This window comes from Condylostylus longicornis, unplaced genomic scaffold (assembly GCF_029603195.1).
Source record: "Condylostylus longicornis isolate FDR11 unplaced genomic scaffold, ASM2960319v2 ptg000030l, whole genome shotgun sequence".
In the NCBI taxonomy this organism is placed as follows: Eukaryota; Metazoa; Arthropoda; class Insecta; order Diptera; family Dolichopodidae; genus Condylostylus; species Condylostylus longicornis.
In genome coordinates this window covers 653,283-673,704 of record NW_026577999.1, presented here as the reverse complement: position 1 = coordinate 673,704, position 20,422 = coordinate 653,283, and the positions used below count along the sequence as shown (strand labels likewise).

The window sequence follows — 20,422 nt, the reverse complement described above, 5'->3', positions numbered from 1 at the left end:
TATGAAATTTCCTTTACAGAAAAATATTATAATGACATTATCATTAAAATTAAAAAAAAATTTCCTTTTACATACAAAAGTAATGCAGAAAATATTGCAATTCCAAAAAAAGGGAAAAAAATTTTCTTTCAATACTTTTTTTTTTAATTTTTTAATAAAATTATGAATAAAATTTATTTTCACCACAAGAGGGTGCTTATGAAATCATTATGCTTACACACTTGTTATCTGTATACATAATTTCAATAAGGAAAAGCACTATGCTACTATTATTAATAATATTATTACATTATATGCTGTTTGCAGTATAATCCTTAAAAAGACGCGAGTCTACCGTTTCATATTTGGCTGATTAAATAATATTACCTCTTTGTATTTTATACGAATTTGTACGAGTATGTTAAGTTTCTTTCTTTATTCAACAAAATATATAAAAAACAAGAAACAACAATACATGGAAATCAGGAAAAAAATTCAACTCCTAGAAATTTATTGATTGCTTTCTGCTCACTTAAATTTTGTAAGGAGTAATTTTTTTTTCTTTTTTTTCATTTGAGCATTAACAGCTCATAAAATCAGAAGCGTTAAAAAAAAATCTATATACAATACTCACAGCAACAATAAATTGTATATTAAATATGAAAAGTTTGATAATTTATGATCCTTGCAATAAAAAATCGATACAAGTATAATAACAGTTTGTGAATAATGGTATAATATTGAAATAATTGGGCAAAAACAGTAACACCTCGTAAAATGTTGTAATATCTTCAATGTTAAAGTCAATTTACGGCACCAGTAAGCTTGTATAGTAAAAACAACATATAAGTAAAATGCATAGCCAAGGATCGAATTATTTTAACTTTTGCTTTCTTAGTTTGTTGGAACTTAAGCAAAATAAAACCCAAAGTAGTTTCTAAATAGTAGTATACTGGTCTGGAACCTGATATTTTGAAACATATATCGTAAATTATGTAACCTAATAATACGGTATACGTTTCAAAATGCTAGTATGGTGGCCTGAAACCAGAGTTTGGTTCTTAAATATTTTCAAATTCAAATCAATAGGTTAAATATTAATTTTAAATTCTGTTGACTTGACAAAATCTACTGCAATAGAAAGCTTATTTTGTTAGAACTAGAATGTGAACACAAATATTATCTTATCAAATACTTTGGATTCTGGGTGATTTTCAAAATTTAATTTACGGTAATTCTATTGTACGTGCTATAAATATTTACGTGCATTATTCGTGATGTAACTGTATTTACGAGAGAAAAAGAATAAAAAAATAAAATGAATTCGAATGTAAAAGGCACACAATAATAATAATAAGCTTGAAAAAGATAGATTTCTCATTAAAATGAATAATAATAATGTCTTTGGAATGAATATTATATTTTTTAATGCTTTGCCATTATGAAAAGCGGCTATTGTCAATCATTACTTTTGTTCATTTTAATTTCATACTTCATTTCAGAATATACACAGTTAAAAAATAATTAATAATATTTTTATTATGTGCACGTTTTGTTTAATATTAAAAAGTTTCGAATGATTATGATTTAACATCATGCCTTATCGCTGTGTATTAAATGAGTTAATTAGTTGCTTGTTAATTCATATTGTTACATGCTGACCCATACAACACACAAATTTTTAAAATATTTTACTTATTAATGACACCGCCTTATGACACTTAGCAACTACTCAGTATTCGTTTTCTTCAATATATTTCACAAGTTGCGCACAAATAAGTTTGTCTAATATTTTTTTCATATAATGGCATCATATTTATTGGCCTCAAGTCAGTTGGTTCTTTCGGGCGTTGCGTTTTTGGAATTGGCCTGACGACCAATTCCTTCCATATTAATGGGAAAGTACCGTTTCTCATCGACTGGTTGACAATATGTGCTAGGACATCGCCAAATATATTATATGAATTGAGAATTATTTTAGTATCGAAACCCATAAAGTCTTTTTTGGTATTCATTTTAAGAATAATCACATATAATTGTTCCTTATTTATCTAAGTTGACTTGTCATATTTCCCGAGTTATCGATAAGAATTTAAAAATTGGACTGTTTTCAGAAATGTCACCTTTCAGGTGTCATGGCTCGAGAAGAAAAACCCGAAAAAAAAAAAAAACAAAATTCAACTAGGTTCTTTGTGTTCGTCTGGAGACATTCCATTATTCTGCTGTGGGAGTACAGTCGGGTGTCGGAAACGCTATATAAATAGAAAATAAAATTTGCCAGAGATGTCCACTTTGGTTTGGAAAAACCTTTAAATTTCAAAGAAACCGTCTGACAATTACCCATTTGATAAGTTCTATTTAAACAATGTTAGTTTTTTAATTTTAAAATGTTAATCGAAAAAATAACATTGAATTTCAAATAACACTAAAAATCTTAGAAAACATTAAAAATTAATAAACGGAGTCCACGCTTTATTTTCTTTTAATTTTAATTTCTAACATTTTTTGTTATTCTTATAAAAAATTTCTTATTGTTTTGTGTTAAAGATGCACGTAACCAGTTATGTACTTCGAACACGTGTAAGAACGATATAGAAAATATTATGCAACAATACTTACTCATAATTCATAAATTAAATTTTTTAAATTCTTTCTTTATTTCCAAGATTTTCTGAAAACAAAAGTATTGAAACAAAAGTATTTTTTAATTAACAATTCAATTAACACACAAAAACAATTTTTTTTTTAATTTTTCTTCTCCGGCTAATGGAGGTCTTTCTATCAGTGCAACATGTTCTCTTAAAAAAAAATCCTTAAAAAGTTTTACTTCCTTAATATTGTTTTAAACAAAAAACGAGTTTTGAAATTCTTATAATGTTTGTTTTTCCTTAATTTAATTGAATTTCGGGGAATGGTGTCAAAAACAAATGTTTGCATTTAGATGAATTTTAACTATATAGTATGAAGATGTTAGCCTCCGGGTAACTTTAAAAAATTAAATGCCTATTCCAAAGCATTTTTGTAAATTTTTAAGAAATTGGAACAAGTTGTGTTTTATAATTAAATAATGAAATTTTTTTTTGCTCTCAAACTTTGTAGGGAAAGGACCAATATATGTAGATACGGGCAAATGAAGTGCGTAAATGAAAACTACTGCATATTATTCAGTAGTTACCAACTAAGTTTCGCTTACGAACTTAGTTTTAAAATCATAAGTAAAATTGCTATTTAAAATATTGAAAAACTTTAAATTTTAATTAAAATAAAATTTTCCACTGTCAAAATTGCTTGGCTTATAAAGTATAAAATTGTGACTCAATTCGTATTCTGTTGAGTGTGTACAATTAAAGAAAATTTATTTTAAAATAAAGAGTACACAAAAAAATTTAATAACATTTATTAACACACTTACCAATTACGGTTAGTCGGTATGCTTGACTAATTTTAGGTTCAGTTGATACTTGACATTCATATATTCCAGAATCTCTTGGTTGAACTGAAACTATTTTAAGTATCCATTCATCAGTGTCATCAGAATGCATCGCTTGAAATCTTTGATCATTTGTATATGTCATAATGCCAATAGTAAGGATGTGTAAGTCGCGTTTGCGTATCCATGAAACCTATAAATAAATGTATAAAATTATATGTAAGTCAATATGAATGCAAAGAAAAAGAAAACAAAAAATATTATTTGACTTTAAGATAAATTGTTTAAGTACAGAAGAATAAAAGTAGAAAAGTTGAATATTGTGTTCTACAGAAGAGTGAATAAATTTTTCTGTTTAAATTTTAATATTTTCTTTATGACCCAATTTGAACCCAACCTTATACTTTTGTTTCCAGAGTAATAGAAAATAGCATGGATTGTAGCAGTTTGTGATCTCAATTCAATGCTTTATTTTTTTAACTGAGGACAATTTAGACACCTGTCACTATACATAATAATTTATCAATAATAATTATTATCTTATGCATAACATGAAATATGAAGGCACTTTAAAGTGAATAACATGTACAGGAAGAACTAAACTCATCTATGTATGTAAAATGTTTCTAAGGGTTCAAAAATCAATATAAAATTTCTTTAATTACAGAAAAAAGCGAATACAAATTTCGTTGAAAAAAGTTTGCTGTATATTGTCCACTTGTCCGCCTCTTCACATAAATCAATTTCTTCGAACTCAAGATGTAAGGGACCATAATACGTTTTTTTTTCATTAAATTTAAATTAAAGAATGGCGATAGTGCATGCAAAATATCTTCTTCATTTTGAATGTCACTTTAAAAAGCGACCAATCTGGTGCCCAACAACTTTAAGATAGCAAATTAATTGCAATGGCAATAAACAAAAACTAAATCATTCAATGGTATTAAATCATTGTGACACAGTAAAGTGTACACTACTTGCATAGTGTTGTCATTTAATGAAGTCGTTTGCTTTGTGTGTCTGCTGTTATAAGTATATTTTACTTTAATTTTTATCAGAAATATACGTGACAAATAAACGTGAAGTACAGAGAAACATATACAGTTTCCCTTTATTTCTTTTACAGATTCTATGATATTGAAAAAAATCTGGTGAAAAACAAGACAATATTAGGATAATCGGGATTGAAATACTAAGGAAAATGTAATTTCTCTAGCATACATAGGTACAAATAGAAAACTAAAAAGGTTAAGGAGATATACATATGTAATTTTTATATTAACATATGTAGGTAATTGTGAAGAGTAACAGGTGATAATTTTAGATTTCTAGGACATTTACATACAATTTCGTGTACATTTTATATAATGACTGATTTGCATGTTTTGTATTTTGCGGGTCATTCATTAAAACTTACATAATTTTAGTTGTTTGTCCCAAATTTTAGTTGTCATTCATTAAATTGTGATGTCAAAATATTACATTGGTAGTGCTTCAATCAATTTCTCGAAGACAATATACACATCTTTTTAAATGATTGGCATATTAATATTGTTGAATTTGTTGTGGTTATATCAAAATGTTTGAATACATTATAATAATTATCATTTAATAGGATATGATTTTAAAATAGCAAAATTATTCATGACATTTTATTGGAAATCAGCTCATTATTATATTGAGCTCATTATTGCTATAATCAGCTCATTATTACTATAATCAGCTCATTATTGCTATAATCAGCTCATTATTGCTATAATAAGCTCATTATTACTACAATTATCATTATCATTAAATCAGCTCATTATTACTATAACTAACACGTTACTTTACATGATAACACAAGTCAAGCAATGATGTTACAAAGTAGTTAACAAGTAATGAAATTCGCTTTTCTTTCTCAAAATTGTAAGACGCAAACGATTTCAATAATACTATTATTTTCAATTTATAAACCTGCTCTATGAAAATTCAAGTAAACTAGTGCAAAGACTTATTTAGGTTTCACTTAGTACTCTAAGCTAAAAGAGGCAGTAATTCAAAGCAATAAGCATTTTCTTTAGTAATAAGAAAGCTCATCAAGTGTGTTACTTTAAATACCTTATTAATCTTCAAATAAAACTAAATTAAAACCTTGTAAGTTTTAAAAACTTGTATCAGAAATATTTTAATAATTTTTTTCTATACATAAATCGTACATTACTTTAGAAATTTCCTGGTTGAACATAAGTGCATAAATCTTTATTAAAAAGTTTTTTGTTTTAGAAGAGGCTTCATAAGAACCTCATAGAAGAAAAGTTAAAAATGTATAAAGAAAATTAAATAGTACTAAATTATCAAGAGTTTGAGAGCAATTCATCATATAATTTTGAAATTAAATTAAATTTAAATGATGGCTATAAACTTTAGTTACATTCATTTTATAAAAGAAAATTTCTTATTGAGCAAAATATTGAAATGAAATTGTTAGAAAAACTTTTTAAATCCCTTATTCATTTTCTATTATTAATTCTGTTATTGACGTAAATAATGGGCGTGTATGTTGTAAGTTTATGTAGAAACTTTAAATCTATACAGATAAACACGTACAATATCATATACAAGGAATCACCAAGCTTTTTTGATAAAATGAACCATTTTTCAAAATTTAAAATTTTCGCCGAGCCTCAATGAAATGTGTAATATAAATGTATGCAAACAAGATATTGAAAAAAATTTTGACCGAAGCACAATATCAACTTTCCGTTGTAATGAAAGTTTAGAAATTTAAAATCAGCCTGGAATCGGTGTGTTTCGGGCCTACTGTCTATTTCTGGAGTTGTTCAACTTGTACTGAAATGGAATTTGCTACAATGTTGCACTTATTCTTTCATATTTATTGTAATTTAAAAAGCATTTGAAACACATACAGATTACGGAACGATAATAATTTATTAACATAAACACAAAAATAAAAAGTTATGATTCTTCAAAGATCTCCGTGCGGCTCACCAAACTAAAGTTTGGCCACTTCTGCCACATACATTATGATTTGTATACAAAATGTACTTTGCTGGATATTGAATTGTTCAGAGAATTTCTACCTACATCCATAGTTCGCACAGCACAAAAAAAAACTATTCGTGTTTTTAAGTTTTTTTAATTTTCCTGGTTATAGAAAGGGCAAACCATTAGAAATTTTTCTAAATTTAAAATTTATTTGAAATGAAGAATACAAATTATTTGTGCGCTGTCAACTCGCTGCGATCGCACGCATTTATGAGAACCGTTCATCTTGTACAAAATCTTGTGTAATAAGGACCCGTCTTAAAGAACGATGAGAATAACTAAAGGATAATAGCATAAATAGCACTGCAGTTACTATTTTATTAAATATGAGAGCATCCTTAAAACTTTTAGTCCCGCTAAAAATATTGAATATTTTATATTCGTATTCGGGGTAATTCGAATTGAAATTGCTCTTCAAAAAGCTATGATCTAAAAAATTTTCTCATATTTTTCATTTTTCAATTATAATGACATTTCTATACAGTTTGTTGTAGAAAAACGGAACTGCAGAAAAACAAAATAACAAGCAAAAATAAGAACTGGAAATATTGTGGATCTCAGCAAAATGATTTTTGCAAAAGTTGGAAACTTGCACTAAGTATATAGAGAAGAAAACAACAAAAAAATGTGTAAAATAAAAACTCTTGTTTTCAGTTTTATATGATTACAATTCCTGAATGAAAAGTTTCCTTCTAAAGTTTAAATGGACGTTGTTTAATTTTCTTTTTTCTTTTTGCTTTCATTTCAATATAATCCAAGGATATAAGATGTAGTGTAACCTATCGTGTGAAGTAAAAAATTGCAATTTAATTCATTTTATTTTATTTTCTATTTTTTTTTTTTGATAGAAAGCAGTAAAAGTTTGCGGTTTGCGCTTCAACGCAAACAAAAACAAAGTTTTATGAACAAAATAAGGAAAAATCTTATGATTTTCTCGGATATTCAACACATAGGTTTCCTTTCATTGAATTTTTTGTTGTTTAAATTTTGCAGAAATAAGAAGTAAACAATATGGGGATGGTGGCATTCATCAAATTTGTTCAATTTCACAAGATTCTCATCCAAAGTTAATTCTCCTAGAGTTGTAGAGTCTTTTTCCAAATATAAATTTGAATTTTATATAATTAACACTATGTTCCAGAATTTCAGTTAAGAGGGGGTCTTAACTTTTACGTCGCCCAATTGAAAAATTATAGTTTTTTTAATCCGATATGCCAATTAGTGCGGAATTTTTTCTATTACAAAAAAATTTATTTTTCTAATGAAATTATTCGTGAATTTGATCAAATCGGACCATTGCAAGGGTTAAAATAATAGGGAACGAGAACAACTAAGTTTGTAGTTCCGAAGTACTGTAACAGAAGTATTACAGTCTTAGCAGATTGACCATTTGCTGCAATTAAATTAAGGTATTATCCATCTACGCTTTGCATGCATGCGCTTTCCTATACAAACCAGTGGATGCCTGTGCACTGGAAAGGTGTTGTTATATACACTCATACTACCGGGAATTCATAATTCTTTTCTTTGGCAACACATTCTTTTACTCTTATTAAATAGTTTTACTCGTTTTTTTCCCCCTTGCGCAAGAGAAAAAAGTTTTTGTGGGAGAAAAACTGGGGCGAAAACTATATATTAAATTTCAATTTGTAAACTTTTGTTTTAATATCACTTTGATCTGCTTATAGAATTTTTTTTTTGTTCTTGTTCTTTTTCAATTGTTTTAAGTTTATCCGTTTAAGGAGAAGTTTTTTATCCTTTTCAAGGTTAAAACATAATAATATAGAAATGATGCTAAACTCTTTTAATTAGACTGAATTTTTCTTTTTTATTCTTAAGATTTTATATTTAAAACCTAATTAGCAGTTTAAAATAGAACTTGATTCAAAAGTGCATAAACAATGTAAAGTATTTAAGTTTATTTTTGTGTACTTTGTAAGAATAATTCAGTCATTAATTTTAAAAGTAAACGTTGCTATTTTTATATTGTTATAATGACGGACACTCAATACTTACTGCTCTGTCGCCCAAATTTTTTACTTTGCAATGCATAAAAGCTGTCCTTCCAATAACACTAACAATTTCACGTTCTGTTGTATTTGTAAAATATGGCATATCATTTAATTGATTTCCTAAAATTTCGAATTCTTCTGCTGAATCAAAAACTGTTGAAGATGTACTGACTGCAGTATCTGGAAAATTTAAAAGAAAACAAATGAAAAATTGGCATAAGAATAAGAAATTGAAATAGAATAAAAATTGAAATTTTTTCATTCAGCCTAAATTTGATATGTGCAACAGTCGGCCGTCTGTCGGAATATTCAATCATTTCGCAGTATTTTAGATTAAATATTTTTTTTTCCTCACACTACATATTTCGAACATCTTTCTACAGGTTACATCTTTAGGGGCCCAAAACCGCATTGTCACCACTAGTGGTGGACCCTGGTAATGGCGGAGGATAAAGGGGTGATTGAAACGATCAAAGTTACGTTCGTGTCGTGGTCATGTCTCGCGGCGAAACTCTTACTTTGTGAGTTTCAGCCCTATATCTATACGTCAGCTGACGAAAGCAACACCCCTGATGTAGGGCCCTCAAAAAAGAGGTCGATGAAGGGCAATGTTGAGGAAAAGGTCCCTGGAATCATTCCTCAACAAAACCCGAAAATGACTTCTTATCGGGATGCAGTAGCACAGGTCAAGGTGGCCATCACTCATAGACTGGATCCAGAGGAAAGGCTATCCGAAGTTCAGATGGGGAAAATCAAAGTAGCCATCATGGATGAAATAGATAAAGTTGTGGACTCTCATCCACAATTCACTGCAGCGTTGCAAAGGGACGGATGGATATCCGTAACATGCAACAATCAAAACACCAGGGAGTGGATAACCAGTGTCTGCAGGAAGATAAAGCCTTGGGACGGTTGCGATGTCGTGGTACTGGATGGCGACGACATGCCCAAACAACATGTCTGCGTCACCTACGTACCAAAGGACGAGACAACCGTCAGTCTCTCCAGGGACAAATTTCTAAGTAGGATAGGGAAGCAAAATCCTAGCCTCTAGATAAGTTCCTAGAGGGTGCTGAGGATGGATAAGGAAAAGGACGGGGGCTGCTCCATTACCTTTTCTGTGGATGATTCCGGATTGGAAAATCTACGGAAAGCGGAGTTCCGGCTGTTCCTGAATTTCTTCCGTGTTACCGTTCGGGTTAAAGGAAGAAAATCCTCTCAAGGTGCTGGCGACAACGACGAGCACTTCAGGCCAACCAAAAGAGCCAAAACTCATTGGAAAGTCTGAAGTCGCTCCGAAAATGGCGGCAAGGGAAACGGAAGGACCATCGACCAGCACGCCAAATACAAGCGTCCCGGGTGAACCAAAAGGGCTCAAGCCCATTGGGAAGCTCGGAACTGCTTCGGTATTTGCTGTTGGAGGTGCTAATGTAGCAGCTGGGACGGCAAAAGAGGCTGTGGTAGGGCAGGCGCCCACCAAGATGGGTAAAAAGGCGGCAATGGGAGGCAAGGCTCATGTAAAGCCTTTGTCTAAAGGGCCAAAGCCCATAGACAAGAGCCGGAGAAAATGATATGGCTGTGAGGTGCATCCAAATAAATCTGCAGCATGCTAGGGTATCTACTGATGCTCTAGCTCATAGATTTAAGAAGGATCACCTCGATATCGCCCTTATCCAAGAGCCTTACATAGTGATGCATCAGGTAAAGGGAATAACAGGTGAGCTACTGTATGATAAGACAATTGGGGGTAGGCCTAGGGCTTGCATTTTGTTTAGTAAAAGCCTAACGTATTTTCCCATTCCAGATTACTGTTCTAAGGATCAGGTAGCTGCGTTGGTGAAGGTGAACTCCTCCGGGGGCTGGACAGAGTTTATTGTGTGCTCATCCTACCTCCCGGGAGACTGTGCCCACCTGGACGAGTAACTGAAGGATCTAGTGGACTTTTGTGGAAGGAGGAACTTCCAACTTATAATAGGAAGTGATGGATATGCCTACCACACCGTCTGGGGAAGCAGCAATATAAACAAAAGAAGTGAGTGCCTACTTGAATTTATATATAGCAATAAATTAATGGTTATGAATGAGGGCAATAGGCCGACAATTAGGGAAGAGGTCCTTGACATCACCCTTTGCAATGAATTTATCGGCAGTAAGGTTGGTGGATGGCATGTCTCAAATGAGACATCCATGTCCGATCATAGGCTGATTAGGTTTGATATCATGGTCTCCGGGGGCCTGGCAGAAGAAATATATCAGGTACCCCAATCCACAGATTGGAGTCAATTCGAAACGGTCCTCATGGATGGGATTGGATCCGTTCCTGCTTCTGTCAGAACGGTGATGGATATCGAACTGCCAGCGAGGCCCTGACGGCGGCTATAACTAATGCCTACCATGGGAGCTGCCGCGCTAAGCCAAGGCGGAGCGATAGGAAGTGCTCGTGGTGGAATAAAGACCTTTCAAGGCTTAGACTAAAGACCAGAAAGCTATTCAATAAGGCCAAGGCGTCGGAGTCGTGGGAAGAGTATAAAGACTCACTCACAAAATACAATAAAGAAATTAGGAAAGCGAAGAGAATCTCGTGGAGGGCGTTCTGCAAGGGCATTGATGAAATCTCCAGCAGTGCGCGTCTGCACAGGGTGCTTTCCAAAAAGTATGCTAGCGGGTTGGGCCTAATAGAACGGCCTGATGGCTCCATGACTGAGCACGGAGAGCAGACGTTGGAGCTTATGGAGTCAACGCACTTTCCTGACTTGGAGATTCTTCGGAATCACTCAAATGCGGTCATTGAACCGAGGGCATTCTGGCCCAGGAGGGATGACTGGCAACGATCCCGTCTAGTCTTCACGATGGACAGGATTAAATGGGCTGTTTTCTCTTTCAGGCCCTTCAAATCTCCAGGTGATGACGGGATATATCCTGCATTTTTGCAGAGTGGTTTCCAACATATCGCCAGAGCATTGTTGGAAATTTTTCGTTCCAGCTATGCATGGGGTTACATCCCTCAGGCATGGAGGGTGGCTAAAGTAACGTATATTCCGAAGGTGGGTAACCCAAGCTTGTTCCGTCCATTCAGCCTTACTTCTTTTTTATTGAAAGCAATGGAAAAAGTGATTGATAGATTTATACGGGACGATGCACTGGGAAGCAATCCCTTGCACGAATATCAGTACGCCTATCAGTCGGGAAGGTCTACTGTACTCGCTTTGTAGAGTCTGGTGGGGGTCCTTGAAAACTCACTGGAGGTGCGGGAGGTGGCAGTTGGCTGCTTCGTTGATATAGAGGGAGTTTTTGACAACACCCCATATCATGTCATCAGCGAGTCTTTGCACAAACGAGGGATTGATGTGACGACAAGCAGATGGGTTAATCGGATGCTACAGGATAGGATTATTATGTCCTATAGAGCAAAGACTATGTCGAATACCTGTCTGCCGCGGTACAACTTCGACCACAGGTACAGGGTTCTGTTTCCCGATCGATGGACGTGGAATCGGGGTGGTGCGGTACTTAGGTCGGGTTCGAGCGTGTGGTATGCGGACGGGTCCAAAACGGAGTCGGGTGTGGGTTCGGGTGTATAAGGTGTCCGCCCGGACACGCGTGTATATGCAACCCTTGACCCGTATTGCACAGTGTTCCAGGCCGAAATACATGCAATAGAGATCTGTCTGAGAATCAATTTAGAAAGCGGGTAGATAAACCGCACAATCTATGTATTCTCAGACAGCAGGGCTGCACTGCTGGCGCTTCGTTCAGCTCAAGTCTGGAGCTGCCTTGCTGCACTTATGGAATTGGCATCGGAGAACAGAGTGACGCTCATTTGGGTGCCGGGCCATAGTGGCCATGCGGGCAACGAAGTTGCCGATGGGCTGGCACGGAGGGGATCTGGGGCTGACTTTGTGCAGCCGCTGCCTTTCTGCGGTCTGCCTTCTTCCACCGTGGAGGCCAGGCTTGCCTGCCTGCTCGCGGCGGAATGCGGCCGTCATTGGCGGGACACGAAAGGTTGCCGTCATGCGAAAGTGTTTCTTACGGCGTGCTCCAGCGGATTCACCGCAGAGTTGCTGGGGATGAGCAGGAGCCGGGTTCGCACTATTGCGAATTTCTGCACGGGGCACTGCCCAGTGAAGTACCACCTGCATAGGCTGGGGAATTCGGGCTCCCCCCTGTGCAGATTTTGTGGGGGTGGCGATGAGACCGCCGTGCACGTTCTCTGCGATTGTCCGGCACTGGCTGTTCGGCGCCGCAATTGTCTTGGACATGGGTCCCTAAGTGTTCGGGAACTGTTGTCCAACTCCCTCAGGGATATCTTCAGATTTGTGGTTGGGACGGGGATATTATAGACGGGAGAGTGGGGGGGTACAATAAGTTAAAAATGGCTGCGGTGGCTTGGGGGGTTACTCCTGTCCCACTCGGTTCCCTTAGAATCTACGAATCTACATCTTTCGAGCTTTACAAAAACCTCATTTATTGGAATGATATTTGAAAGTGGGAGACTTTTATAAGTTCTTTAAAGAAGAATATAGCAGTTACAAAGCAGATCTCGTTATTAACATGTTGTAATAAGGATACAAAGAAGGAGAAATAAAAATTAATATTCATAAATTGTTTCTTTCTCTATCCTACTCTTATTTTATTAATATCCTCCACATGGTTTTTTATGTATTGTTCAATGGATATGCCAGTGATCATTTGGAAATATGTACGTGGTAAGTATAAAGTGTCATTTAACTTTCATAATACTTTGATTATTACGTTAACAGCAAATGAATTCTGGACAAATGTCAAGTTAAAGCTCTTTAGTGGAACTCCAGCGAATTATCAAAAAAGTGGGACCAAAGCCAATAAACAGATCATATATTATTACAGTTGTGTAAACGCAAGTTTAATGAAAAATTGGCCACAAAATTGATGTAAGAAGAAATTATTTCAAGACTTATGGAATTCAATTTAAATTCGTTCGAGTTTATGTACAGCTTTAAACTTCGTATTGAAAATTTCTTAAACAATATTTAATACAACAGGGTATTGTGTTAGAAACTTTTAATACAAGAATAAAAATCATGAAATTTATTACTCTAGACATACTAAAAATTGGTGTTCCTATATACAAAACGAAAAAATTTACTCTCAAATTTCAGTTTATTCTGCGTGTATATTAAAAAAAAAATGTCATAATTTGGAAGAAGAGCACCATTCATCATAATATTATTTAACAAAACATTAATAATTTCATAAATTTTGGGGTATTTCGAATACCACACTGTAATCGTAAAAGTCACTAATAATTATTTTATATAGTTTTTTTATCCCCCCTATTTAGTTTGTTATTTACATGAAAATATTAAAACAAATAACAAAAAATCGTTTTATTATTAGGTGAACAGAAGAGAACAATAACAAAAAATTTTGCAGTATTAAGTACTGAACTTTAAATGCCCTCCGGGGTGAATATTATAACATATAAGTATAATAAGAGAAAACTCTTTACACATATAGCTACGACATTAGACATTGAAGAGTAAAGTACGAATTGAATGGATAATAAAAATTTATTTTTATTTTTAGAAAAAGTAATTTCGTTTTTTTAAACTTCTGTCTATACTCTTTTGTAAATTTGGCAATCTTTAATTTAACGTATGTGCTCTAAAAGACAATAAAAGGGTGTCTTTTATAACGGACTCAAAATCGCACATGATCAAAGTTTCATGTAAATAACAAACGGATCGAATCTCAAATGATCAAAGTGTTGTAAATTTCAGCCTGATGTCTGGACGTAAGCTAGCGAGAAGTGTCTTTAATCGATAATACATACGCCCTCCAGTTTAAATAAGTCTTCCCATTGTATGTCGGGCTATTCCATGGATAACTTCACTTTCCACCGCTGCTTGTGGGAACAAAATAGAATACTCAAAAAGCAAAAACAACAATGATTACGAACTACCTTTAGTATTGATTCTGTCAGAACGATGAGGAGAAAGAGGTCACCCTCAAGAAGTGCAAATAGTTTGGGCGGGCTCAGTGTTGTTTTTGGCTCATTTCCAACCCTTGATGATATCCCCGGGTATTTTACTATACAAAATTCTTTCGCCACCATTTAGTCTATTCTTATACAGTGTCACTTCATACATTGAGGAAGTAAGGCTGGAAGTTAGTAGAACGCTTTTAACTTCGACACAACATCCCCCTTTTCTTTATTTATGTTATATTACCTGTTTTTTTCGAGCTACACACAGTATACCAATACGCATGCCTGGTTCTGACTTATTCGGCGCTCGCAGCAGTTTTTATAAAGTGAAAATAAATTTTTCGGAAACACGCAATTTTTGCAAAAATTAAAAAAAAAATTATTTTTTAAAATTTAGTTTTTGTTTTAAGGCTTGTTTTAAGGCGCCCGTGTTTTCCGGGCAAATCATTGCAAAACCTTACTTTCTATATATAGTAGAATCGGGAATACCGGTAAATATAACATTGTGAATTATGTACCGTTATATTATATTACCCTGTATACAAGTAGTGTAACACAAGACAAAAACATAATTTTTATTTACTTTTCCATTTTTTTTACGTTTATTTACTTATATGTAAATACATTATATACAAACAGTACTCCTTTACATATGTACACATTATGTATATAGTCATGTACTTATGTTTACATACATTCATGCATATATGATTTTTTATATGAATATTCATTAATTTGGAGATTTTTATTACCATTGTTACAAAATGTTTATTTATGCAGAAAAACTTCAGGGTAAAAAACAGAGCAAAATGAGAATTTATTCAAGAATTCAAAAAAAAAAAGAAGGAAAATTTAAACCCCAATTTGTTTTTTAACGTTGTTTTTGGTACGATGCTGGGAGTGCATCACTTTTGAATGAGTTCATTACAAAATCCTTTTGTGGTTTTTTTCTTAATTTTTTTTTTTTATGAACATTTTTAATTTATTTTTTTTTTTTGCATTTTTACTTTTATTATAAAATAAATTTTCTTTTATAATAATTATGATTTTAAATTATAATATAAAGCATTTAAGCATAATGTAAAAATAATAAAATTAAATTTTATATGCTAAATAATTCTTTTCGAAAACAGAAATATTTTTAGAGGTCATTCTCGTACACACAACACAAGAATTATTATAAATTTTTAAATATACATTCAACTACAACTTCAGCAACAACTGCAAAAACAATATTACAGTTCGTACATTTAATGCAATGAAAAATTTATTATAATAATTTTCGAAATTTAATTTACAAAGTGAAAGTAAATATTTTACTTTTAAAAAGTAAATGAATAATAATTTTTATTCATAATATTTTTCACATTTTTCATAATAGTTGAATATTTTATTGTATACATAGATCACGTACTTCAAAAAACATTTGTGAGTAAACTCTTAACAAAATTTTAAAACTATATTCAAAATATCATTCATTAAAAACAATTATGGAAAAACAAAGTGAAGAACTACTACCCCTGATATATCGAAGCTATGTCGACGTAGTTTAAAGCGGCCCCCCGAAGTGTATAACACATAGGTCACCTAGGCCCGTTGTGGTAATCGACGTAAATATACGGTTCATGTTATGCCTAGAAGGTTTGTAATTGTATTGAACAAACGTCTGACAAAAGTAGGACACGAATACTAAAAATATTATTTTGAAATATTACAGATTTAGGAAACAAAAACACCGTAATTTTGGAACGCCGGGCATTAAGGTATTCTGCTTAGAAATTGCATATTTTGAAAAATATGTAAGTAACATAGGAACCGTGTCAATCCGTGCCTGGGAAAATTGATTTAAATGCATGTTTATAGAAAGGCATATACCACTCAGGAAAAAGGCAATTAAAATTTGTTTCGCTTTATTTTTCGTTTCAATGCTTTATAATCTGGTATTGACATATGATAATCTTAAACTGAAAGCCAATATACAATTATTTCAAAAAAATTGAGAAATCCAAAACAACTCGCGAAGAAAACTCTTAAGCAATTCACTACCATCATTCAGCAGGCAACAGATGCCTTATTCCTTGTCCAATTTTTGTATATTTTGCAAATCAAACTCTTTTCCTAGTAATGAATATGGCTTACTCGATTGAAACAATACAATTAACTATAGTCAAAGAATTTATACCCTTTATTACAAAAATATAGATATTCTCTATAATATTTCGAAATTTGATGATATCTACGATTGAATATTCGAAATTCCAATAATCTTTATAAAAGATTTAAACATTCAAAATTTTGTGATGTTCCAAAAAATTAAGCAACAAAATTTTTGTCCCATATACTTTCAATAAATATTTCCATATTGGATATTTAAGGATGACTATTTCTATGTATACACCAGAATAGTAGAAATTACCTAATATTATGTAATTTATGTAAAATACTTGTAAATTAATTTTTTAAAAAATGCACGAAATCTTCAAAAAAAAAAATGTTTTTTTTCAACATAAAAGCTATTGGAACGTTGATTCAATGAATATTATTACAATATTAGAACGATATAATGGCAAATATAGTCCATAAACAAAATATTTATCAGAATATCAAAAATAAGAAAGTGTTAAATGTGATCCCCTGAGAATTGACATGATTCTTTATGGTTGGCAGATCACGTATTAGATATGAATATGATATCGTTCATTCTAGTTTTCTACCCTCCCCATGTCATAATATAAAAGTATGTACTTGGTTCTTGTTAACAAATATCATGTTTTATTCTATGGTGTACTTGTTCGATTGAAAGTGAAGAGTGATTCAATTAGAGTAGATGTTTTAAGTTTTTGCTTGTAATTTTATTCTGTCCAAGTCTTTAATTTTAAAAAAAAATTTAAAATATACATGAAAGACATTGGCATTGATTGTAATGTGCAAGTCTGCATATTTGCATTTTAATTCTAGCACTATGCATGCCTTAATTACCTAGAATCGGTGTGTTATACGTATTACATTATTCCTGTTGTTCTTACGTAAGCTTTTAAGTAATTTTATATTCAGAATTCGATTCTAAAACTTAACTTGGTTCACTCTTTACATTCACCCCACTTACATACATTGAAAAAATTACACAATTTAAACTAATATCCTTTTCAGTACTCGTAAAAACTAAGCACGTTCTGTATATGACTCGCTTTTATAACATTGCAGATATTGTACAGTTATGATTACGATTATATGGGTAATTCTACAGCACTTTTATGTATTTTTTCATATGATTTTTTTTTCTGATGAATTTTCAAAGTTTATTGAAAAACAAAAAAAAAATATTTTGATGTAACCTAGCTCTACATAAGCATTAAAAAATCATTTCTGTTAAATTAAAAATTGTTATTGAACAATTGCTTGAGGGTCAAATATTATTGCACAAGACGATATCAAGTAAATTTCACTAAACATAAATAGAATGTGTTTTAAATTGAAAATATAAAATTAATTTTGAAATTTAAAAAGAAAAAAAATATTTTTTTATACCCTGCACTACGTGAAGGGTATATTAACTTTGGTATGGAGTTTGTAACTACTTGAAGGAGTCATCTGCGGTATGGACATATATATATATTCTTGCTCAGCGTAAAATTCTGCGTCGATTTAGACATGTCCGTCTGTCCGTCCGTCCGTCCGTCCGTCCGTCCGTCCGTCCGTCCGATCGCACGATAACTCAAACACGAATAATGCAATCGACACCAAACTTTCACAAGTTTTTTCTTTTGTGCCAAGGACGAGCCCTATTGTTATTGGACTAAATCGGACAACGGGTTCGGGTAGCTGCCATACAACTCAAAGAGTTTATTTTAAATATTTCAAAAACTAATAAAGCTATAAATATAAAATTTTGTATATATGTGTCCAATTATATTCTACACATGCTCTAAAAATTATAATGGGATAGCTGCACCGGTTCGGGTGGCTGCCATACAACTCCAACAGCAAATTTTTTATATTCGGCAAAATAATAAAGTCAGATTCATGAAACTTGGCAGTCATGTGTCCAATTATAGGTCAAATATGCTTCTGAAGTTTTAGAGGAATTGCTTTGCAGGTTCGGGTACCTGCCATACAACTCCAGAAGCTAATTTTAAATATTTGGGAAAATAATAAAGTCAGATTCATGAAACTTGGCAATTGGATCTCCGATTATAGATCAGATATATTTGTGAAGTTTTAGAGGAATTGCTTGACAGGTTCGGGTACCTGCCATACAACTCCAGAAGCTAATTTTAAATATTTGGAAATATAATAAAGTCAGATTCATGAAACTTGGCAGTTTTGTGTCGAGTTGTAGGTCAGATATATTTCTGAAGTTTTAGTGGAATTGCTTGACAGGTTCGAGTAGCTCCCATACAAATCTAAAAGCTTATTTTAAAAATTTGGAAAAATAATAAAGTCAGATTCATGAGACTTGGCAGGCGTGTGTCCAATTATAGGTCAGACATATTTCTAAAGTTTTAATGGGATTGCTTGACAGGTTCGAGTAGCTCCCATACAAGTTTTAAAGCTTATTCTTAATATTTGGAAAAATAATAAAGTCAGATTCATGAAACTTGGCAGTTGTGTGTTCGATTATAGATCAGATATATTTGTGAAGTTTTAGTGGAATTGCTTGACAGGTTCCGGGACTTGTCAAACAACTCCAAAAGCTTATTTTAAATATTTGGAAAAATTATAAAGTCAGATTCATGAAACTTGGCAGTCGAATGTCCAATTATAGGTCAGACATATCCGTGAAGTTTCTATAGAATGACTTCACAGGTTCGAGTAATTGCTACACAATAATGAAAGGTGCAGGGTATAATTCAATCGGTTTATACCGACTGAAATGTTTTTACTTGTTTTTGTTTTATATTCGTAATATAAGTGGAGCAATAAAAGTAGTCGGAGGTCAATATATGAGATTTCACATTCATACTAAAGAACGTGATCATTTAACATGAGAATAGTTTAAAGAATATAGTAATATTGTTGAAAAATAGTTTTTTTTTTCTATAGGAGAAATAAACTTGTGAAAATATTGGATTTATGGATAAAATGATAAATGGAAAATTGCATATTTTAAGGGGTATACATATATTTTTCAGTTAGAAATTTAACTGTCATCCAATGAATAAGGACGGGATGCTGCGTAGGAGCTGGTGTGTATGAAGTTGCTTTGTGCCAGCTTTGTGCCAATGTGTGAATTACCTCTTGATGTTGCACTAGTTAAAAACTTTAATCAGAGTTAAGTACATTTGAGTACTAGATCACAATAATGTCGCAGGAAATGAGGTCGCGAACAAGCAATACCTTTCCGTTCGAATTTGTTTTTCCTTCACCGTTGTGTGGATTGACTAATTTTATCATTAAGATTCAATTAAGAAACCGGTTTAAAACAGTAGTACACAGCGGACAAATCCAATTATTTTTACCCGCATATAATAAAAAAAACTTTAGAAGGATCTAATAATAGATAAATAACAGAACACATTTTAGGCTCCGTGATGTGTTAAATAGGTAGAGAATCATCTAATGACTGCTGAAATGTTGTTGATCAACGGGTTTTTATGTCCAAATCATTGTGTAATATCAGAAGATTGTAAGGCCGACATTGGGAATTAGACTCTCAAAAGCTAATCCACAAAAGTAATATGAAATATAATGTGTATGAACCATTTCTGTAAAATAATATTGAAATCAATCTGAAGAACAATTGCCACATAGTGAATTTACATATTGTCATAGTAATGTTTTTGGAAACCGCAATGGTATTATAATTATTACCTTAAAACCATGCTTAACCAAGTTTTATACAATAAAGGAACGTTTTAATTAAACCCACATTGACAATTTATAACTCTTCTACCGGGAAACCAATATGATTACAATTATTAAAAATGAAAGTAGTTTAATATGTCATTACACATACGTAGGTACACCCTTGTGCAGATTTTATATAAA

The 20,422-nt window shown here is 32.5% G+C and overlaps 1 protein-coding gene across 2 annotated transcripts in view; it reads right to left on the bottom strand.

Moving 5' to 3' along the window:
- LOC129607970 (uncharacterized) overlaps nt 1–20,422 on the bottom strand; it is an 85,246-nt gene that overhangs the window by 38,264 nt on the left and 26,560 nt on the right. For both annotated transcript variants that reach the window (XM_055519251.1, XM_055519252.1), the window contains exons 2-3: nt 8,474–8,649; nt 3,392–3,602 (exon numbers count right to left, since the gene is read on the bottom strand). In XM_055519251.1, the coding sequence (XP_055375226.1) occupies nt 3,392–3,602; nt 8,474–8,649 (387 nt within the window). The remainder of the gene's footprint in view (nt 1–3,391; nt 3,603–8,473; nt 8,650–20,422) is intronic.